General features: G+C 39.4%; 1 protein-coding gene across 2 annotated transcripts in view; it reads left to right on the top strand.

The window, feature by feature from the left end:
- The first annotated feature begins 1,350 nt into the window (after positions 1 to 1,350).
- Positions 1,351 to 23,451, top strand: part of CSE1L (chromosome segregation 1 like) — a 35,409-nt gene continuing 13,308 nt past the window's right edge. Inside the window, exons 1-12 of one of the 2 annotated variants that reach the window (XM_027558322.1) lie at positions 1,351 to 1,484; positions 10,202 to 10,297; positions 12,643 to 12,785; positions 15,012 to 15,113; positions 15,187 to 15,332; positions 15,667 to 15,757; positions 17,335 to 17,442; positions 18,885 to 18,977; positions 21,135 to 21,302; positions 21,408 to 21,537; positions 22,345 to 22,410; positions 22,825 to 23,027. In XM_027558322.1, coding sequence (XP_027414123.1) covers positions 10,207 to 10,297; positions 12,643 to 12,785; positions 15,012 to 15,113; positions 15,187 to 15,332; positions 15,667 to 15,757; positions 17,335 to 17,442; positions 18,885 to 18,977; positions 21,135 to 21,302; positions 21,408 to 21,537; positions 22,345 to 22,410; positions 22,825 to 23,027 — 1,341 coding nt within the window. In that variant the 5' untranslated portion in view covers positions 1,351 to 1,484; positions 10,202 to 10,206. The remainder of the gene's footprint in view (positions 1,485 to 10,201; positions 10,298 to 12,642; positions 12,786 to 15,011; positions 15,114 to 15,186; positions 15,333 to 15,666; positions 15,758 to 17,334; positions 17,443 to 18,884; positions 18,978 to 21,134; positions 21,303 to 21,407; positions 21,538 to 22,344; positions 22,411 to 22,824; positions 23,028 to 23,451) is intronic. The other variant, XM_027558323.1, reaches the window with a different exon arrangement.

The raw sequence follows: 23,451 nt of genomic DNA, 5'->3' as shown, positions 1-23,451 counted from the left end.
CCGACTCTTTGTGACCCCCATGGACTGTATAGCCCACGAGGCTCCTCTGACCATGGGATTCTTCAGGAAGAAGACTGGAGTGGATTGCCATGCCCTTCTCCAGGGGATCTTCCTGACTCAGGGATTGAACCTGAGTCTCCAGCATTGGCAGGCAGGTTCTTTACTATTAGCGCCACCTGGGAAGTGTGGGGCTTCCTACAAAACCTGGTAATCATGCTAGACAGACACAAGATGCCAGCCAGCTTCCTTCCTGATTGGCGTTCAGGGATGAAAAACTGTTAAGTCACCAGGGTTGCTCTCACCCGTACTAGAGGAAAATGTCCAGAAAAGCGAACTAGTATGACCAAGATGATTGCTTGTACTACTGCTGCAATGGTAGAAATACATCTTTTCCACCAGTGTTCTAATAATGTACACCTTTCGCAATGGACTTCACCTATTTATATACGGCATTTAATTCAACATTCAGCAAATATTTATTGAAGTTACCTTGTGTTAGGTGCTGGGATACAGCTGTAAAGAGAATGCCCTTGTTTGAACAGAGTCCTTAGGTATACAGTTGGGGGACAGTTGAAAAAAGAGACAATTAATTGCAAGGAGTGATAAATGCTGTGAAGAAAATATAATGGAGATAGGACCACCAAATAAAATATTGGACACCTGGTTCTATGTGAATTTCAGATAGACAGTTTTTGTTTTGTTTTAGTGTATGTTCCATGCAATATAGGCCTACATCATCTAGCCCCTGCAGATCTAACTCCTCCTGTCATGCTCCACTTTATTTTTTAAGCCCCAGTGTAGCCGGGTCCTGTCTCAGAGCCTTTGCTATTAGCATCCCCTCTTCCTGGAAAGCTCTGCAGGCTAATCCATAGCTGTCTTCTTGTTGAACTTCAGGTCACTTGTTTAGAGATCTCCTCTGGCCATCCCCTTGACAATCTACGTCACTGCCTGCCGTATCACTGTCTTTCAATCTTCTCACAGCACTTATCAAATCTGAAAAGATCTTGTTTATTCCTTTCCTCTCTTTAAAACAAGCTCCACGAGGGGCAGAAAAGTTCTCTTCTATCGGAGATGCTTTGGCCATGACTTTGGACAGTTCCTTCGATAGTTGTATAAGACCCACTAGATGCCTGACTCTAGCCCTGACATCAAAAGAGGGCACAATTCAGCGGACACGCGCCTCATGTGTGCCCTTCTCAGAACCGCGAGAGGGATGCCCACTAGCGCGGTCAAAGACCATTGCCGCGCATGACGTCAGCCCCCTCAGAGCGGGGCCGTGATTGGTGATTGGAATCTGGGTGGAGCCGAGCGCCTTGGCCCCGCCCCTTACTCGGCCCCTTGTACGCATGCGCCCCGGCCGCAGCCTCCCTGCCGCGCCATTTTGCCGGGGTTTGAATGTGAGGTGTGGAGTGGCGGTAGGAGTGGAGAGTGCTGGCTACGGTCCGTGACTGGGCTTCCCTTCTCCGTTCCCGCGTCCCCACGAGGTGAGGCGCAGGCCTGCACGGCCTAGTGTCGGGGCTTCTCGGGACCCGGCTGGGGGAGGGTGGAAGCGCTCCTTGCGCTTCCGAACGTTGGGAAGCCAGGACCGCACCTCCGGGCGAGAGCGGAACATTGGCCCATGTCTGGGGAAGCGTCCGGGGGCAGGGGCTTCGCTTTCGCGTCTCGCCTGTCCTGGCGGCATCCCAGGTCTGAGGTGCAGGCTCGGGTAAGCAACCCCACCCCCGCCTGGGCCTGTGAGGAGCGAGGACGGCCCGGGCTAGGCCTGGCCCGTGCGGCGCGAGCGCCCGCCTCTTCCTCCTTAGCGCCGCGCTGATTGGCCGCGCTCTCGGGGCGGCCTGCTCTCATTGGTCGCACCCGTGCGTCCGTTCTCGGCGCACCCGGCCGCCCGCATCGTGAGGCGAGTGCGGCTGCGGGGCCTGGCCGGCTGCGGAGCGGGCGTACGAGCCGCCGCCCCGGCCGCCGCTGCTATCCTGGGCCTCCCTTTCCCGTTAGGGCGGCGGCGGTGGTGGCGGAGCGCCACACCGCCGAGGGCTTTGGTCTCCGCGGCTGTGAAACGGGCCCGGTGATCTCACTTTGCTGAGTTGCTCGTGAGGGTTAGACTGTGGTCTGTGTCCCCGAGGAGGTCCGTGCACCTGTCGGGTTACCAGGGTCCACCTCTTGAGGGAACACCTACAATGTTCGGAGCTTTGGGATTCAGCTTAGGAACGAGAAGGCCTGGATTCGTTTTCAGATTTAACCCCTCCTTAGGGCTGGCCACTTCATCTCTCCGAGTCTCCACTTCCTCATCTGGAAAAGCGGGGTTGAAAACATTTACCTCATAAAGTGGCTGCGGGTCCCCTGAGTTACTACCCTGGTTTACCAAGCCCCATCTGGGGTGACCGTTGTCCACCTCTCCCACCCACCTCTTCTCCTTGACCACTGTAGCCACGCTGCTTACGTTTTCTTTTTATTACGTGTTCCGAGCGCATGTCCTCCAGAAAGCGTTCGGACGCGCCTTTCGTTTGCTTGGACATGCCAACAGCAGATCTTTGCAAGGCTGGTTCCCTGTCCTTCAGGTTTCACTCACGTTACGCCTCTTTTTGACCAACCTTTCAAAGGATCTCTTTCAACTGATCATATCACTCTAGTTTTATTTACTTCATAGTTTTTTTTTATCATGTTCTAGAATCACTAATAGTTTACTTGGTTATTGTCTTTTTCAAATTTCAAAGGCTGATACCTTACCTGTCTTGTTGCTGCTGTAAGCAGATGGCCAGTGCTTGCCACATGGTAGATGCACAAGTATTATTCCTCGGAAGAGTCATGCATGAAAAGGGACTTTTTACTTTTGGATCCTGCCAGTGCTCTTTTTCGTCTCCTCTTGGACCACCACAGTGAAGATTTTGGCCCTTTTTTGTGTGTCTGCATTTTTCACATAATTCGTGGGACTGGATCTACCCAGCCTCTTACTTCTTAAGACCCTATATCTTTCATTTCTTTACACCAGTGCAGGGGAATTCTTTATTCCCCTCTGTTTACTTTGATTTTTGCTATGAGAGCTAGGATAGAGGAGAACCATTTTCTGTACAGTATTAGATAGGTTTGGGGGCAGTGCTGTACCTTTGGTATTAATTTGTTCCTTTATTCATTTAATAACTTGGTAAATAACTTCATTTAATCCACTTAATCTCTTTGAATACAGTGAAATTTATCTTCTTTTGTCTCAAACAAAATGGACAGAGTTCCTTCCCTTGGGGAGCCTATATTCTAGAGGGGGAAAGAGACAAGGTTACAAATAAATGGCTTAAATAATTCCAGACAAATGACAGATGAAGGCGACTTCTCTGAGGAGGTGGCATTTGAGCTGAGACCAGCTATGGAAAGATGAGGGAACAGAACATTCCAGGCAGAGCGAATAGAAAGTACAAAGGGTTCGAGGAAAATCTAGCTTTCACAGAGTAGTATGTGAAGGAACAGGTGTCTGGAGGTCAGATCACATTGGGCTTTGTAGACAATGTAAAAAGTTTGGCTCTGCATCTCAGTGGTACGTTCCTGTGATGAGAAAGCAGAAGGTGGACTGAGGTGCTGCAGTGTGTTTTTAATGTGTGTGTGCGAGATGGTTTTCATTTATTGGATCTCTCTCCCTTCCCCCAGATGTAGGGCCTCTGGAGTGGTTCTCTAATGCAGAGGAAATATCTTAAGGAAAAGGCATACATCTTGGGTCAACTTACGTCACAGATTTCTGTGTGGTGGCCTTGGAAAGCAAAGCTTTTATTCCAAATGTCTTCATCTGTAATTGAGGACCTTTGAGAAGAGGCTAGACTTAGGTCCAGCCAGTCTTTCAACAAAAAGTCTGGCATAATTGATTTATTGTGGTACATAAAGCAAAAGTCACTCATTTGTGTCCAACTCTTTGCAACCCCGTGGACTGTAGAGTCCATGGAATTCTCCAGGCCAGAGTACTGGAGTGGGTAGCTGTTCCCTTCTTCAGGGGATCTTCTCAACCCAGGGATTGAACCCAGGTCTCCTGCATTGCAGGCAGATTCTTTACCAGCTGAGCCACCAGGGAAGCCCATTGTGGTACATGTTTTTCATGTATTTTTGGGTAGAGATTTCCAAAAATAGCTCAGTGGAGAAGTAAAGTATCAGCCTTCATTTAAAGGCAAAAGAGTGAATTTTTTCATTTCTAGTTTGTCTTTAAAGTCAGTAATGCTTTTTACATTTATATATTGCACATATTTCAGAATGTCAGTGTACCTCCACCTCTGGCAAATAAAGATAACTAGACCTTAATCTTGCTGCCTCTGGAGTATTCTCTAAAATTACCTGATGTGTCATATTTTCACAAACCAGGACTTAAGCTTACAATTTGGGTTTATAGACACTGTCACTGAGGAGACAGAAAAGGGATTTTTGGACAAACGTTTAGTCCCTTAACATTAAAAATATAAGATTTATAAAGTATTTTACCTTTTGGGGGTTGTAGCATGCGTGCTTATACTCCTCCACCAGCACCACCACCACTGCACACACACACAGTTTCCCGCCATACACTTTTTTTTAACCTGGCCCTTCAGCTTCGCCGTTTTGTGGGCGTCACTTTCGTGTCTCCTAGAGTCGGTTGGCTCCAGCCCTTCTGTCTCACAGGCAATTAACTGAATAAATGCGAAGCATGACTGCTTTTTGATGGGGGAAAAAAGATCAATAAAGGGTATGTAGCTTTTGAAAATAGGGCACAAATACACAGTAGGCGCTCTTCACTGTTTTAAGAATCGAGGGAGAGTGCAGTGAACAAAACACAAAGTCCTTGCTCCCATGTTGCTGACAGTCTAATGGAGGGGAAAGCATAGTAAACAAGAAAGCAGTTTATAGGCCTGATAAAATTGGAAAAGCAGAACCAGAGAATGGAGAGTGACTGAGCTGGGTGCTGTTTTAGATAGGATGGTCCAGGACAGCAGCTCAAAACAGAAGTGACATTTGAAAAGAGACCTGAATGAAGCAGGGAGTGAACTACAAAGCTCTCCAGGGGCAGAGCCGTCTAGGTGGAGGAGACAGTGAGTCCTGACCTCCGAAATAAGCACTGGCAAGTATGAACAATATACAGGATAAAGTTCAAACTCCCATCTTCTTTGAAGCATTTTTGAATGAACGGAAACCAGTTATGTCAGTATGTTGGTCACTATTTATCTGACAGATATAATTGAGTTCCTACATTATGTCATGCTTGCTAATAACTGATGCTCAGAGGATAGTCTCCAATCCAGACTGGATCCATGTTTTAGCCGCTTGACTGACATATTAGCTTATCCATTAGTTCATGCGGCAAATGCTTAGTGAATACTGTGTGCCAGGCAATGTTGAAGGTCCTGGGCTACAGAGGTGAGCAAGACCTACAAAGTCCCTGCCCCAGGGAGCTTACAAATAAGAGATGACAAGTCAAAGATACCTCAGATGAGAATAAGTGCTGTGAACAGTGCAATAGGGATGAGGTGGATGATGATTGTGGAAGGCTTTTTTGAGGAGTTGACAGTGGGCTGGATGATGCCTGATGTCAAATTAGAAGGAAGGGTTATTACAGTCAGGGAGAACTTTTGTCTGGTTTGAGGAACAGAAAGAAGGCTTTGGTGGCTGGACAGCAAGAAGGTCAGAGATAAGGTTGACAGGTGCCAGCTTGCATGGGACTCTGTCATGAAGAAAGTTAGTAAAATGCAAATTTATTAAGGAGTGTATTTAAAATTTAAACTCAACAAAATAGGTTCAGTTACCTTCTGTAATCCCCCAAACACACATGCTGCCTTGTGTAAATCCCAAAAGGTAGAATAATTTGCATGTAGTAAAGACTTTTTTTTTTTAATTTCATATATACTGGTGTAAACGGTTTTCCTTGGCAACAGCAAACTTTCATGTTTTCATAACAGATTCAGCATTTCAACACAGAAAAAAGAATGGGAAATAAATTGATTAAATCACTGCTTTCCGGCCTGTGTTCCATAATAAAATGGTTCTGTGGCCAGGCTCTGGGTTCTTGAAGCTTTTAAAGCACATCTCCAAAAGAGGGTGAATATGATGCATAGCATTTTCCAAACCTTTGGTGTAAAAAACAGGAAGAGTTGCTTCTCAGTGAATTGTGTGTGTGGTTGAGTGGAACTCCATAGAGTGGTTTGCCCTGTATCAAAGGAAGTAATATATATAAGTGGTGGAGTCTACCAAATCAGCCATCATGTTGGCTTCCCTTGTGGTAAAAACGAGCATGTTGAGGAGAATACAGATAGCTTCAAAGATTGGTCTCCTTAGAAGGCTGTGGTTTCTGGCTCTGGAGGAGTACTCTTCACAACCTCAGCATTAGCTGTAGCCCTTTATAAAGCCTATTAATCATTTGTAATATATTAGATGTGGATTTTTTTGGTCAGTCATAGCATATTCTGTGATTTATATTTAGTTTTAAGCTTTAAATATTTGAAAAGTTGCTTTTTATTGAGATATAATTAAGATGTAACATTAATTTCAGGTGCACAACATAATGGTGTATATATTGTGAAATGATCACAATAAACCTAGTTAATTAACGTTCATCATCACACATAATTACAAATATATTTGTCTTTTTTGTTCTGAACTTTTAAGATTTACTGTCCTAATAACTTTCAAATATACAGCACGCTGCTATTAACTGGAGTCTCTGTGTCGGACATTACATCCTCCTGATTTATATATTTATTTTGTAACTGGAGATTTGTACCTTTCTACCCACCTTCATCCATTTGCCCCTGCCATGCAGTCAACCACCAATCTGTTTGTTTTTTTTAACCAATCTGTTTGTTGTTGTTTTGCCATGCCCACCAATCTGTTTTTTTTGTTATTGTTTTGCCGCATACCACAGTATGTGGGACAGATAGAAGCCATGCCCCCTGCATTGGTAGGCAGAGTCTTAGTCACTGGACCACTGAGGAAGTTCCCTAATCTGCTCTTTTTATCTATGAATTTTTGTTTTTAAGATTCCACATAGAAACATGATCATGTGGTATTTCAGTTCAGTCCTGTCTTAACTCTTTGTGACCCCATGGACTGTAGCATGCCGGGCTTCCCTGTCCATCACTAACTCCTGGAGCTTACTCAAACTCATGTCTATCGCGTCAGTGATGCCATCCAACCATCTCATCCTCTGCCATCCTCTTCTGCCTTCAGTCTTTGCTAGCATCAGGGTCTTTTCCAGTGAGTCAGTTCTTCGCATCAGGTGGCCAAAGTATTGGAGTTTCAGCTTCAACATCACTCCTTCCAATGGATATTCAGGACTGATTTCCTTTAGGATGGACTAGTTGGATCTCCTTGCAGTCCAAGGGACTCTCAAGAGTCTTCTCCAACACCACAGTTCAAAAGCATCAGTTCTTCAGTGCTCAGCTTTCTTTATAGTCCAACTCTCACATCCATACATGACTACTGGAAAAACCATAGCTTTGACTTGATAGACCTTTGTTGGTAAAGTAATGTCTCTGCTCTTTAATATGCTGTCTAGGTTGGTCATAGCTTTTCTTCCAAGAAGCAAGCATCTTTTAATTTAATGGCTGCAGTGATTTAGGAGCCCACAAAAATAAATTCTGTCACTGTTTCCACTGTTTCCCCATCTATTTGCCATGAAGTGATGGACCAGATGCCATGATCTTAGTTTTCTGAATGTTGTGTTTTAAGCCAGCTTTTTCACTCTTCTCTTTGACTTTCACTAAGAGGTTCTTTAGTTCTTCTTTGCTTTCTGCCATAAAGGTGGTGTCATCTGCGTATCTGAGGTTATTGATACTTCTCCTGGCAATCTTGATTTTAGTGTGTGCTTCATCCAGCCCAGCATTTCACATGATGTACTCTGCATATAAGTTAAATAAGCAGGGTGACAATATACAGCCTTGACATAACTCCTTTCCTGATTTGGAACCAGTCTGTTGTTCCATGTCCAGTTCTAACTTTTGCTTCTTGACCTGCATACAGATTTCTCAAGAGGCAGGTCAGGTGGTCTGGTATTCCTATCTTTTGAAGAATTTTCCACAGTTTGTTGTGATCCACACAGTCAGAGCCTTTGGCATAGTCAATAAAGCAGAAGTAGATGTTTCTCTGGAACTCTTTTGCTTTTTTGATGATCCAGCGGATGTTGGCAATTTGATCTCTGGTTCCTCTGCCTTTTCTAAATCCAGCTTGAACATCTGGAAGTTGATGGTTCATATTCTATTGAAGCCTGGCTTGGAGAATGTTGAGCATTATTTTGCTAGCGTGTGAGATGAGTGCAAGTGTGTGGTAGTTTGAACATTCTTTGGCATTGCCTTTCTTTGGGATTGGAATGAAAACTGACCTTTTCCAGTCCTGTAGCCACTGCTGAATTTTCCAAATTTGCTGGCATATTGAGTGCAGCACTTTCACAGCATCATCTTTTAGGATTTGAAATAGCTCAACTGGAATTCCATCACCTCCACTAGTTTTGTTCGTAGTATTTTTGCTTCCTAAGGCCCCTCCAGGATGTCTGGCTCTAGGTGAGTGATCACACCATCATGATTATCTGGGTCATGAAGATCTTTTCTGTACACTTCTTTTGTGTATTCTTGTCACCTGTTCTTAATACTTTCTGCTTCTGTTAGGTCCATACCGTTTCTGTCTTTTATTGTGCCCGTCTTGGCATGAAATGGTCCCTTGGTATCTCTGATTTTCTTGAAGAGATCTCTGCTGCTGCTAAGTTGCTTCAGTCATGTCCAACTCTGTGCAGCCCCATAGACAGCCTCCCAACCAGGCTTCCCTGTCCCTGGGATTCTCCAGGCAAGAACACTGGAGTGGGTTGCCATTTCCTTCTCCAATGCATGAAAGCGAAGACTGAAAGTGAAGTCGCTCAGTCGTGTCTGACTCTTAGCGAGCCCATGGACTGTAGCCCACCAGGCTCCTCCGTCCATAGGATTTTCCAGGCAAGAGTACTGGAGTGGGGTGCCATTGCCTTCTCCGAAGAGATCTCTAGTCTGTGGTATTTATGTATCATTTATTTCACTTGGTATACTGCCCTTAGGATCCATCTATGTTGTCACAAATGGCAGGGGTTTCCCTTTTTGTGTGTGGCTGGATAATCCTCCATTCTGTGTGTATACTACGTTGCGTTATCCATCGATGGATGCTTAGGTTGCTTCCATGTGTTGACTGTTGTTAATAGCGCTGCAGTGAACAGCAGACAGTGGGAGTACAAGTATCTCTTCTAGTTAGAATTTTCATTTCCTTCAGATAAATACCTAGAAGTGGAATAGCTGGAGCATGTGGTAATTCTGTTTTTAATTTTTTGAGGAACCTCCATACTTACTTCCAGAGTGGTTGTACCAGTTTACATTCCCACCAACAGGTACCAGGGTTTCCTTTTCTCCCCATGCTCGCCAAATGCCTGTTATTTCTTGTCTTTTTTATTATAGTCGTTCTAACAGGTACGGGGTGATAATCTCATTGTGGTTTTGATTTGCATTCCCTTGTGTTTAGTGATGTTGAGCACCTTTTCATATTGTCTTTGGGAAAATGTCTGTTTAGTTCCTCTGCCCATTTTTCAGCTGGACTCTTTTTTTCTGAGTTGTATGAGTTTTTTTTTTGTTTTTTGTTTTTTTATGTTTTGGATATTAATTCTTTATCAGATACGATTTGTGAATATTTTCTCCTATTTAGTATGTTGCCTTTTCATTTTGTTGATGGTTTGCTTTGCTGCGCAGACATTTTTAGTTTGATGTCATTCTGCTTGTTTATTTTTGCTTTGACTTAGCTTTTGTGTGGAAAGTTGCTTTTTAATTACAACTGCAGCTGTCATCTTAGGAACCCAAAATTATCTTCCCAGGTGCAAATTCTCAGTATATAGTGTGTTGTCAATACCTATGGCTGCATGTTGTACACAAAAGAATTTACTCTAGTTTCTTTAATCTCAGAACTCAATGGGATCCTTATTTTATTGTGGGTTTTTAAAAAAATCTAATAATTCATATTTTTAACCTTTAGTTTGTGATATGTTTTTTCTTCTGTATCTCAAAATTGTCTCATCACTGATTCAAAAAAGCCCGTCTTCTGGAACCTTGTCTTGGCTAAGAATAAAGCTTATAGGTGATACCCAGAGCATATCAAGTAGATGACTTTCAGAGAGGGGGACATCCAAAATGTAAAATGATTCTCTTCTGTACATCCCTGTGTCCTCATGTGATCAATTACTCAAACCTCATTTTTGTTTTAGGCTCAATGGCAATGGAGCTCAGTGATGCAAATTTGCAAACACTAACAGAATATTTAAAGAAGACTCTTGATCCTGATCCTGCCATCAGGCGTCCAGGTAAAGTGAATAAATACTCTCTTGTGGTTGATTTATTCTTAAAGGACAGGTGAGAGAAACCTTTGTGCAATCTGTTTGTAAAATTTTAAAAAGAGATTAACACTTGAATTCTTAGGCATAGTTTATTTTTCATTTATAACATATGGCAGTGGGTTTTTTCCTTCTTTGTTTGTTGTGTTTTTGTTTCTTGAGTAAAATAACTTTTATCCCTTTTGGAATAAAAAGGACTAGTAAGTTTAGGATGCTTTGTTCATTGACCTTCCTGAAAATCCCTACACCTTCCTGTTTTAGAGATACAATAATCAGAGCATAGAGGTAAGAGTTAACTGCCTTAAAAGTGATTAAGTGAATGAAACTAGGTAATCCCCATGTTGGGTTTAATTAATATTTTAAGACCTAGGGTTCCTCCCCTTCTCCTCCTCCCAGATTTGACCAATTTTCATTAGAGCTTTAGTGTAAGCTTAAAATTGCAAACTTGAATGCCTGTAGGAGTTGCACATGAAGGTAAAAGCCGGGGGTGAGGGGGCAGGCTGCGGGGTTAACTGCCTTGGTTAAGGGACAGATATTATTAATATTTGGAACCATCTAACTCGGGGGGATTCAAACCAGTCTTGCAAGATCAGATTTCCAGCTTTGCTTGAAAAATAAGGATACTTATATGAAGCGTTCTCATTTTTAAATGATAGTGATTAACATCAAAAACTTTTGAAATAACACGCAAACCAACAAACTACTTCTGGGGGCCACATGTGTCTTGTGGGTAGTACGCTAATGATCCTTGTTGTAAGCCATATTAACCAGAAATGCTCTTAATCTACTTCTTCAGAATTTACTGATGTGCATTCTCATAAAGAGGATTTTGGAAGCATTCCATGAAGACCCAGATGAATGTGTGCACATATGTGTTGTATATTATATATAGTATATATTATATTGTTGTATATTATACATGTTGTATATAATATGTTGTATATTATATATAGTAAATAGAATTATTTGTTTATTATTTACATGTTAATGCATCCATCCTAGTCTAGAAAGGCTTTTGTGATTTCTGTGAGGGAAAATTGTGATTTTCCTGTTAGTGCTTAAAGAAGTAATTTATTCTTGGATAAAAGGAAATTAATGGTTCTAAGACTTCCCCAGAAAGCCTCTGCCAACACTGTTTAATGAAAATTATTTTTAATAACTGTGTCTTTGTAAGGTGGAGGTGCTGTTGTTTTATGAATCCAGGACAAAATGTAGGAATAAATTGATGTTCTGATAAGAGTTGCAACCATACATTTCACAGGGATTGCCGGATATGAAATATTGACCAACCAAATATTGAAGCAACCAAAGCTTTCTATAAAACCATGTAAACCATAGTGTGTCCCCTCTTGAAAAATTTTTTTCAGTTCAGCATTCTTTATCTTTCAAGAAACACATGGTAGACACAAAGCAGGGAGGGTTTGAGGGTGGAAGTTAAACTCGGGACTTAATTTGGAAAGAAGGTGTTAAATCATACTAAATTGTAGAATAATAGATGCTAACCGCTGACCTTTTCAGTAAGTATTGAAACCTTGGACTGGATGCTGCCTTAAGAAGCTTAAGATAGGGAAAAATTGGAAGTGCTATAAATCATCATGGTCTGATCTGTAACCCAGGAGATTTATTATCCCTAACTGTAGTATGAGTTTAAAATATACGAGTAAAATCTTTGTATAAGGTTATTGCTGATATTAGAAATGTTTAGTTTGAAAGGAATATTCAGAGCTAGTAGGATAGAATAAGGACTGGACTAAAACTTTTTCAGTGATGAAATCCGCTAGCTGTGTGATCTTTGACAAGCTTACTTAACCTCAGTGGCCTTGTCCTTAAAGTGAGGGTAATACTACCTACTTCTCTGGGCAGTAGTGACAACGTAACAGATGGGAGTCAAACATCAGACCCATATGGTTAATAATAATATACATTAAAATGAATCAACAAATTTAATCTTAGTCACAGTCCTATAAAAGAAATGTTACTACCATTACTAATAGTACTCATAATAATCCTTCTGGAACAAGACAGGGTATATGACTTTTTTGCCCTAAGGTCACTTACTGTCTCTGAAAAGCAGATTCTCCTTCACATGAGGTGATCATCTGATCAGGCCACTTCATAGGTTTGTGAGATGAGTTAATGGATGGTAAAGTGATCTGAAAACTGAGATACTATGTAAATTTAATGTAACATCATGTACAATCCTAATCTTTCCATTTGTTGATGCTTCAGTCAGAAATATACATAGTTCACATATACATACAGTCTTAAGATTTGGTTTTAATAACATATCTTCTAACATGGGTATTGTTTTCCAGCTGAGAAGTTTCTTGAATCTGTAGAAGGAAATCAGAACTACCCATTGTTGCTGTTAACATTATTAGAAAAGTCCCAGGATAATGTTATTAAAGTGTGTGCCTCTGTAACATTCAAGAACTATATTAAAAGAAATTGGAGAATTGTAAGTATTTTATGAGTGCCTAGTTTAAGACCCTGCATGTTTAAAAGATTTATATGTGCAGTGTTCCTGAGTGATTCGGACACAGATTAAAGATAAAAAACAGGACCCTCCTCACCAAATATTAAAAAGTCAAACCCAAAAACATACAAAAAGTATAAAAATACCATAACCAAGTGAGATTTATCCCAAATATGCATGGCTGTTTCAGCATTCAAAAACCTATAGACTGAGAAAACGTAAATCATATTATTATTTCAATAGGTGCAGAAAAAGCCTATGTCAAAGTCCAACATCTGTTCATGGTTAAAAACAGTAAATTTGAAATAGTGGGGTCTTTCTCAGCATGATAAAGACTGTGAAAAAGCTATAACTAATAAACATAATGGTGAGAAACTTGAAACCTTCCCACTAAGGTCAGGTGCAAAACAAGGCCACTCTCGCCACTCCTTTGCAATATTTTGTTGGAGGTCCTTGATAATGCAGTAGGTAAAGGAGTATGCCATTTGGGAAGAAAGATATTTTTAAAACTGTCTTTGCTCACAGAGAGTTCCCGTTTTATTTAAACTCATATTGAGTCAGCTTCATAACCTGGGCTGCTCGAGAGAGTGAGACTTTGCTTTAACCTCCAATTTGTGTTCTGTTGTTGTTGTTTTGGTTTGTTTTTTTGTTTGGTCGCGCCCTGTAGCATGTGGGATCTTAGGGATCAAACCCGTGCCTCCTGTATTGCGAGCATGGAGTCTTAACTACTGGACCGAGAGGGAAGTCCCATGGTTGAAATTTAACTTTAGCTCTCTGCTGAAGAGACATTATGTGGAAAGTTACACAGTCTAAATGAATAATTGAAGCAGTTTCTATTGTGGACAAAGAAAAATTACATAAAGCTGGAAAAACCACATTTTAAATATATATATATATATATATATATAATATGTATAATGCACTTGAAGTTTTTGGTAAGGGATTTGTCCTCTGTCTTGGATATGGAAATATTTTCTAATTATAAGGTGAATCTTAATATGCTGCAAGTTTAATGGGGGCTTTCCAAGTGGCTCAGTGGTAAAGAATCTGCCTGCTGAGCAGGAGATGTGGGTTCGATCCCTGGATCAGAAAGATCCCCTGGAGAAGGAAATGGCAGCCCATTGCAGTATTCTTGCCTGGGAAATCCCATGGACAGGAGCCTGGCTGGCTACAATCCATGGGGTCACAAAGAGTCAGACATTACTTCGTGACTAAACTGCCACCACTCCAAGGTGAATCTTACTGTGCTATAAGTTTAATGATCAGTATAAAATTATACATCGAGAAACAGAAATGGGTATTTTCCCTAGCTTAGCTTTTGACAGAGATTCTAAAATTGGGGGTGGTTTTGCCCATCCGGGGGTATTTAGAGATTTTTTGGTTGTCACGGAGGATGGGGGGTGTTTCTGACAACTCGTGGGAAGAAGCCAAGGATACTGGTAACCATCCTACAATGCACAAGAAAGACCCCCACAACCAAGATTTATCTGACCCAAAATGTCAGTAATGGCACGGCTGAGGTAAACCTGGGTTAGGATAAAGAAAAAGGGAATGTTTTTAGTAATAATCACATTTAGAAGGATATTAAAGTTGACAGAAATGGTCAGTTTTTCTAAAAAATCAACTTGACATCTGCTTATTCACTGAGTCTTTCTTCATTCCATAGAAGAATTTAAAAATAGTAAAAACTGTTCTTAAACTTGTGTAGTCAAGTGTTCTCACATGTAGTGAAGAAATGAGTTGGTGAATTTTAGAATGTTTAAAAATCCACGCGTCTACATGTAGACATTCAAGCCCCCTCTGTCTTGATTTATAAAACTAGTGAGACTCAGAATCTCTTTGGGTGATGTAGTCCTGGTTGCATTTGAACTGGTAACGGTCAAGAAGTTTTCACTGACTAGACCTTTCTTTAACTTAAGGTAATGATCAAATTGAGGATGAATATGGGCTGAGTAGCATATATCTATGAAGATTTTAACCACATTTTGGTTAATTATCATATAGAACTGAGATTCTCAATTGACATCAGAGAGTCAGAGAAGCTGATTATTAAAGAAATCTGTGACCCGTTCATACAGAAGAAAGGCCCTGTCTTCTTCTGTTTTTCTTAGGAAACCAGGAAATAAGAAATGGTTCTGTTTTATCTACAAATGCGTACAGTCATGGCTATGAATTTATGTTACTTGCTCATTAATGTTTTGCTTTTAGGTTGAAGATGAACCAAATAAAATTTGTGAAGCCGACAGAGTAGCCATTAAAGCTAACATAGTGCACTTGATGCTTAGCAGCCCGGAGCAAATTCAGAAGCAGGTATGTGAGGCCCTGCTTGTTAGGGGGCTTGTTTGTAGAGGTTTCATCTAATTAGTCTCTTTCCTGCCCCCAGTTAAGTGATGCTATTAGCATTATTGGCAGAGAAGATTTCCCTCAGAAATGGCCTGACTTGTTGACGGAAATGGTGAATCGCTTTCAGAGTGGAGATTTCCATGTTATTAACGGAGTCCTTCGTACAGCACATTCTTTATTTAAAAGGTATTGATGTGTAAATTGGTATTTTAAAAATATTTTTTTCAGGTGTTTTTCCTTGTGTGTATTTTTGTGACTGTTGTCATTCTTTTATGATAATTCTAGAATAAGAACAGAAGCCTCTCAATTCATTATCATGTTTATTTCTTACTAAGTGTAGGGTTTTAATTTCATGTTGCCCTATTACTTGCAAAATACCTGGTCTTGATAAACTGTGCTTGAATTCCCTTTTTATTTCAGAAAGCTGTCTAGCCATAGATTTTTGTCTAATCTAGCCTTGAAAACCTAAAGTCAGTTAACAAAAATTTGTGGATTTACCTATTTTACATTGATTTTTTAGATATCGCCATGAATTTAAGTCAAACGAGTTATGGACTGAAATTAAACTTGTTCTGGATGCCTTTGCTTTGCCTTTGACGAATCTATTTAAGGTATACAATAACATTTTGGTGGTATTTTTTAGTTAACATTTTAGAGCACTTTAATATTTGTATACATTTTAAGAGATTGCTTTGAAAGCTTATTTGATAGGTCATGGTTTAGAGCAACATTTCTTTTGAAAATTTTCAAACCTATATCTAAATAGAGAAGATGGTATAGTGAATTCCTGTGTATTGACTGCACAGGTTTAACAAGTTGCTAGCATTTTGTTTCTTTTTACTTTGTTTTATCTTTTTGATTTTGTATGAATAGTTAAAAGCAAATTCCAGGCATCATAGTATTTCACTCAAGTATTTGTGTATCTCTAAAGGAATAGGTCTATATTTTGATTTTACTGTTTATGAAATTTAATTTATATACACCATTGTATAGTACATAAGCAACTTCCCTAAACATGTTCTTCATCTTTCTGAGAATCCTTTAAGATTGAAAAAGAAGTAATGTCAACCTTTTTTTTTCCCCCCGATAAGGAAAGAGGAGTGTTTAGTCTCACAAACAATAAAAAGAACCATGCCTCAGTAGTTTTTCTAACTCAAGAAAAGCTGCTCATTTCCTGTTTTCAAAAAGGAAAGGTTGTGTGATTGTCACAGCTTCTAGAGTATGCACAGAATTTTTCATGGTTAGGATATCTTACTGATGGTACATTCTTATTTTCAAAAATAAAATTGGACAAATGTGATCATTTTTTTCACCTGTTGGATTGGCAGAGATTTTTTATTTCTTTTCAGTGACGTTAAAAGTTTTAGCCAGGAACAGGTAGAACTGGTGGGGGGCATCTTTTAGCCAGAGTGCACTGAAATGAACACTCGTGTCCTCCCCGTCAGATTATAAATGGTACTAGCTTTCTGGAGTTTGACACTTCAGTGAGAAAACCATAAGATTCGTATTTCCTGACTCCAGGATATAGTTAGCAACATTTGTTGTGTATGTTTTACATAATAGACGTGCACAAATTACCAAGACCTTTTATGTATATCTTCGCATTTGATATATATTAGATAGGTATTATGCTTAATTACAGATAAGGAGATGGGGGCTCTGAAATAACTCAGAGTCATGCTCATTGTGAGTAAGAGTCTGGGTTGTATCTAGATCTGTCTGGCTTCCAAAACCCTTACTCACAGCATACCATTCTGCATTGGTAATAGTTCTAGAATCTCAAACTCAGAAAACTAGAAGTATGTGCACAAAGTTTTGTAGATAAACTTGTTTATTGCAGTTAGAATAACAAATAGTTGCAAACAACCTAAAGGCCAGGTTGCAGGAAATTATTTAATGAACACATATGAAGACATTTAATAGTTACATATATACACAGAGGAGAATAGAAGGATCTAGTCCAAAATATTAACATTGGACTTTGCAGTAGTGTTATTATGGACAGTTTAAAAATATATCCTTTAAAGTATTTTTCAAAAATCTTAAATGAGTGCACACTACTATTTAAAAGCCAAATTTTGGAGAAGATATATAAATATTGAGTTGGCCAAGGGGTTCAGCATAGTACAAGGCTTTTTCGCTAAGGTTTATGATACACTAAAGCCATCTTCCTAAATTCTTTTCCAAGGCCACTATTGAACTCTGCAGCACCCATGCAAATGATGCCTCTGCTCTGAGGATTCTATTTTCTTCCCTGATCCTAATCTCAAAATTGTTCTACAGTTTAAACTTTCAGGTAAGTTTTATTTCTTGGTTTTGGTTCTTATTCTTTGATGTCAAATGTAAAGTTTTTCACTTGATAAAGACTTCTTTGCTAGCACTGATTTCACCTCCCGCCCAAAGAATAAGTATTAGTTGTTTTGTTTTCTCATTCCCTCCACTTTTAACTACAAATTGTGTTCTATTTTATAGTAGTTCCTAGACATGCTAGTGGGTGGATATATAGAAAAGTAGCATTCTCTTAGTCTGGTAAGTTAGGGAAACCCCACATCCTAAATGACTGTTGGAGTGTCATCCTATATTCTGTTTTACTGAAGACACAGCACATTTCCAAGCCTTCCTCTAGTTCGTTTAAGTGGGTGTTTACGCTGGGGGAACCATGTTTTGATTAGAGGCCTCTAGGTAGGTAATACCAAAAATAGCTTATAGCTTTTAATGAAAGCTTATCTGGGAGACAAAACAGTGAAGAAGCAGGCTTGGGAAAGTGTAAGAACCAGAACCTCTGTGTTTCATAGGAAACACAGCTACAATCTTCGAGTAGAAAATGCCTGGTCACTCTGTTGCTAGTGAGGTAGTGGCTCCAGTCTTTGTTTCTGTTCTTGCGTCATTACTTTAAATAAGAGTTGGGGCTTCAGGACAAGAAGGAAGTCTTACTGGTACAGATTCCTATACTGAGATTTAAGAGGAAGGATGTGGCCTTTTCGTTGACTTTAGCCAGAGCCAAGTACCAGACTTGATCCTCCCAACATTACTCTCTCACAGTGGTAGGGACAGCGTTCCTGAAGAGAATAGATAGAATGAATAGGAGACAAATAGCCCAAAATGGCATACCTTCATCCGTGTCCAGCTGGACAGCAGTTTGAGAAATTCTTAAAGGATATCACTGGGTTTTTGGTTTGTTTGTTTTTTTTTTAACACCTTTGAATTCTGCTTCCTAGAAGTCGGGTAGAATGAGGTGCTTAATAATTTGTTAGTCACGGAAGCCTAAGTAGGAAGGAGGCATAATCTTTACCCTTGGGGGATTATTCCTCATTAAGAGGGCAGTTCTGTGCCATAGGAAATCAGTAACTATCAGCCAGGAAGCCTGACTTAGTGGTCATCTTAAAAAAAATTGCAGTAATTCAGAAAGGAAAAGAAATGTATTGGTAATCACTGTGTTGTGTAAGGAAAAGTCTTTAGCCTTAGCTTGACCTTAAAGGAATAAGTAGATTTACATTGGGACAGGAAACAGGCGGCATCATTTGTGATTGAAAGCTTACGGAGACGGTCAGGATAGTTTACTCAGCTGCCAGACCCAGCTGGAGCAGCGAATTCTTGTCAAAGTAGATATTGGTTGACACAGCTGAGAAATGTGGACTTGAATCTATAGGCATGTGGAAAACATTTGCCGTTGCGGGGAAAACTTACTGAAATATAATTATTTCAACCCGGAGTCTCAAGTCACCATTTATTCTTTAGGATCTCCCTGAGTTTTTTGAAGATAATATGGAAACTTGGATGAACAATTTTCATACCCTCTTAACATTAGATAATAAGCTTCTACAAACTGATGTGAGTACTATTTATTTCCTAAGTAGGCTTTTTTAAACTAAGAGTTATTTGGAATACAATATTAAATGTCAGTTGTATCTCAGTATTTTTAAATGTTGAAAGAATTATTTGAGTACCTCTGAGAATATTGGAGGGAGGATAGTTAATTCTTCAGAAAAATGAAAGTTATTTGAGAACATTTAGCATTGTGGTTCCTTATAATTTATTTACTCTTGCATCGTTAATAGATAAAATTCTAAGAATGCAAGTGAAATTTGATAATGTGGGGTGTTCCACATTTGATTATTTATAATGTGCAGAATTACTCTTATAATACTGACTTATGTCACAATTTATAGGTAAGGCTATTTTATTACATTATTGAAAGTAAGTCTTCAAGAATATTCACATTGTGAGCATTTTATGAAATAGAAAATCACTTGTCATTGAAGATACTAAGAAAACTTCAACCTTTGTAATAACAGCCTCTCTTGAAAAAGTCATCTGCAGTGCGGGAAAGAGGGTATATGAAAGTTTGTAATGTGTGTAAGTTTCTGATCTGGGTTTTGTAAAAAGTGATTTTCAACATAATAACGCTTCTTCTGTGTTACTTATTTGCTTGTTTATTATTATATTTATGATTTACCTCTTTCTCAAGAAACAAAAAAAAATGTAAAAGGTGATATAGTAAGAATACTTCAACACCAGATAAAAGTTACAATTGATGATGCAGATCTGTTTGGGGAGTGGTATACAGAGGAAGAATATTACTGTGGGTATACAGCACGTTTTACCTGAGATTTACAGAGGATGCAACCAAGAAAAATAATTCCTTCAGTCCACTAGGGAGAAACCAGTCCCTCAGAAAACAAGCTTGTCTTTACACTTAAGTCTAAAGGAAGTTTCTCACACAGGATTCTTAAGGGAGCTGTTTGCCCATTTAACTGTGTGTCATAGGTGTGTAGCATCCCTGATATTTATGCTTTGAGGAGCTGTACTTTTTATCTCTTCTCAATTTGAGTTCTTTGGCACATAATATAGCTCAGAAAGTATTTGTGGATTGCTGCTATATGTCTTAAGGATTATTCTGTTAGCCACTGTCATGGTTGCGAGTGGGGCTGGCAGACTTTTCCTGTAAAGAAAGGTCCAGGTATTTTGGACTTGGGCACTATGTGCTCAGCTCTGCAGTTGTAGTTGAAAGCGGCCGTGGGCAATACTATAAGTTGTATAAATGAAAACAAAGGATGAGTGTAGCTGGGTTTTAATAAAACTGTGCTTCAGAAATTAGGCAGCAGGTCGACCCCTGCTTTAGGTGGTTGTTTAACATTTTACAGTAAACGTGAAGTGTTAGTCACTCAGTCACGTCCGACTCTTTGCGACCTTCTCCAACATTTTATAGGGCTTCCCTGGTGGCTCAGACAGTAAAGCGTCTACCTGCAATGCAGGAGACCCAGGTTCGATCCCTGGGTTGGGAAGATCCTCTGGAGAAAGAAATGGCAACCCACTCCAGTATTCTTGCCTGGAAAATTCCATGGACTGAGGAGACTGGTAGGCTACAGTCCATGGGGTCGCAAAGAGTCAGACACGACTGAGCAACTTCACTTTCAGGTGGCACCGTAGTAAAGAATCTGCATGCCGATGTAGGAGACCTGGGTTTGATCCCAGGGTCAGGAAGGATCCCCTGAAGTAGAAAATGAAAACCCATTTCAGTACTCTTGCCTGGGAAATCCCCTGGACACAGGAGCAAACCTATTATTTGTGAGAATGTTATAGTATTAACTTATGGGGAAGAGAACACATTTTAATATATTTGAAAATGAGAACCTTTTGAGAGATAGTAAGACTATGTTAGAAGTGGAAGTGTGAAATGATTGATGTTTATTACTCAGGTTTTTTAAGGAATATATTATTTTCAATTTAATACATAAATATTTTGTAATTCAGCAACCAGAAGAAAGGGCTTTAACTTGAAAACTTTTGATAACTGTTCTCATTGATGAATAAATAAGAAGCATTTTCATATTTTATTTATTTGAAAGACCAGGTGAACACATTTGCAGTGGCATAGATGTGTTTACAGCACTTTGAATTTATAATTTTTGAAGACTCTGGCGACTCTCCATGTTTATGGTAGCATTGAAGTTGTATGTTTGAGTTTTCTGTTTTCTCTTATGTGAGGATGAAGAGGAAGCAGGCTTACTGGAGCTCTTAAAATCCCAGATTTGTGATAATGCTGCACTTTATGCACAAAAATACGATGAAGAATTTCAACGGTACCTGCCTCGTTTTGTCACAGCCATCTGGAATTTACTAGTTACAACAGGTCAAGAGGTTAAATACGACTTGGTAAGATGATGGTGGAGACAAGTAATTAAGGCATCCCCACCCTCCCCCATGAAGCAAATGGTTCAGTTTGCTCTTAAATATGCTTATTTTTGTGTTTTATTCCAGTTGGTAAGTAATGCAATTCAGTTTCTGGCTTCAGTTTGTGAGAGACCTCACTATAAGAATCTCTTTGAGGACCAGAACACGCTGACAAGTATCTGTGAAAAGGTTATTGTGCCTAACATGGAATTTAGAGGTAATTGTAAAAAGCTTTTTCAGGAGATTAATTAAAAGCTCATTTTTTAAAAGAGTGTATTTAAGAAGTCTTCTCTGTGTTGCTTTTAGTAACAAATTCAGTCTACGTTTTATTGGATTTAGTATTTAACCAAGGCAAAAGCTATTTTTGAATAGCTGACTTGAGACTAGAAGTGACTGATAACTTTTAAATACAGAATTGAAGCCCACCTAGTTCGTGCTTTAAGGTTAAAATAGTCCTAAGAGACTATTTGTACAGAATGTCTTTCTTATGAGTAGGAAGAGCAGACATTAGATCATTCAGTCTGGAACAGAATGAGGAAATAAAAGTGTAACATGGGGTTCTATTTCCTTTCCTTTTCATAAAACCATATTTAAAGGACAGATCTTTATTCTGATACTGTCCTCCTTATTTTGGTGTTGAAGTGACTTTTCTGAAATAATGGTGATGGTAGTGGTTAGGCTGTTGTTTATTGTCTTTACTTGTCAGAATAAAGAGCTGGCCTCCCTGTATTGATCTCCAGCACTTGTGAAAGTTGGTGATAAAGTGCAGTTCTGTGGACGCTCACATTAAAACAGTGAGCCTGTCTCACAGTTGTGTAAATTACCTGTTACCTATGCTTTCAGGGTAGCATTTACTGCTCTAAGAACAATTAATAAGAATATGTGAAATAGTCATTGGTTGGGAAAGAACACTTTGCTGCAAAACACAGTGGTTCCACATGCTCTTCTGCATACCCAACTGTAAAGCTAGAATGACTTGCCATGTCTTGTAAGAGGTGATCTGAATGTCATCTTGCTTTTGCAGCTGCTGATGAAGAAGCCTTTGAAGATAATTCTGAGGAGTATATAAGAAGAGATCTGGAAGGATCTGGTATGTTGATTTTTAACTGTTGGTCTCTTAGGAGCCAGTGTTAAAGTTGCGCTTTTTTTGAAAGATTCGGGGAAGTAAGGGAGTCAGGGTAAGCGGGTCATTTCAGTTGTCTTTTTCTGGAGAACTGTTTTCCTTCTTTAACTTGTGCGTGGTAGAAAGCAGCCCTTATATGAGCTATATCAAAGTATCAGATGGTGAATCATTTGTCTTCTCTTTTTTTATATACTTATTAGTATTTATCATACTATGATCTTTTAGTTTCATTATCATTTTTTTGTTTGTGGGGAGAGAATTTTTTTTCATTGTTTTTTGTTGCTTATAGCTATCAGATGGCAATTTGTTTTCTTATAAACTTAATCAGTTGGTTGGTGGTTGCTTCTTTCTCCCATGATGTATTTCCCTTTGATTTTGTAGATATTGATACTAGACGCAGGGCTGCTTGTGATCTAGTTCGAGGATTATGCAAGTTTTTTGAGGGACCCGTGACAGGAATCTTCTCTGGTTATGTTAATTCCATGCTGCAGGAATATGCCAAAAATCCATCTGTCAACTGGAAACACAAAGATGCAGCCATTTACCTGGTGACATCTTTGGCATCGAAAGCCCAAACACAGAAGGTAACTCTTTTCAGTTTATTTTTGTTTCCAAAACATAGTTGTCCTTTAGCACAGAAGTCAAAAAGAAGTGATATATTTCTGGTTATATAGCCTACTCTGCTAGATAATGTGTTCTGATTAGAATTCATAGTCTCCAGAAATGACTTTATATTGATTTATTAGTTACATGTTTCTCATAGACCAAAGTATAGATGGTACATTTGTTTCTTTAGGTGAGACTCAGTATAAGAAACTTGCTAAGCTTAAGTTTAGCTGTTCTTTAATTTAGGGAAGTTTCTTTATTATCTTTTAAACCAGTCTTATTTTATATGTAAGTAGTTTATGTTTTGAAGTATTTATCTCCATCTTTAACCTGGTTTTCTAAAGCTGCCTAAATTTCCATTGTGGTAGATTTATACAGGTAGTTCATGTTACTGTTATGAAT

This window comes from Bos indicus x Bos taurus, chromosome 13, assembly GCF_003369695.1.
Source record: "Bos indicus x Bos taurus breed Angus x Brahman F1 hybrid chromosome 13, Bos_hybrid_MaternalHap_v2.0, whole genome shotgun sequence".
In the NCBI taxonomy this organism is placed as follows: domain Eukaryota; kingdom Metazoa; phylum Chordata; class Mammalia; order Artiodactyla; family Bovidae; genus Bos; species Bos indicus x Bos taurus.
Note: the sequence above shows the minus strand (reverse complement) of the source record. Positions and strands in the feature narration are given on the sequence as shown.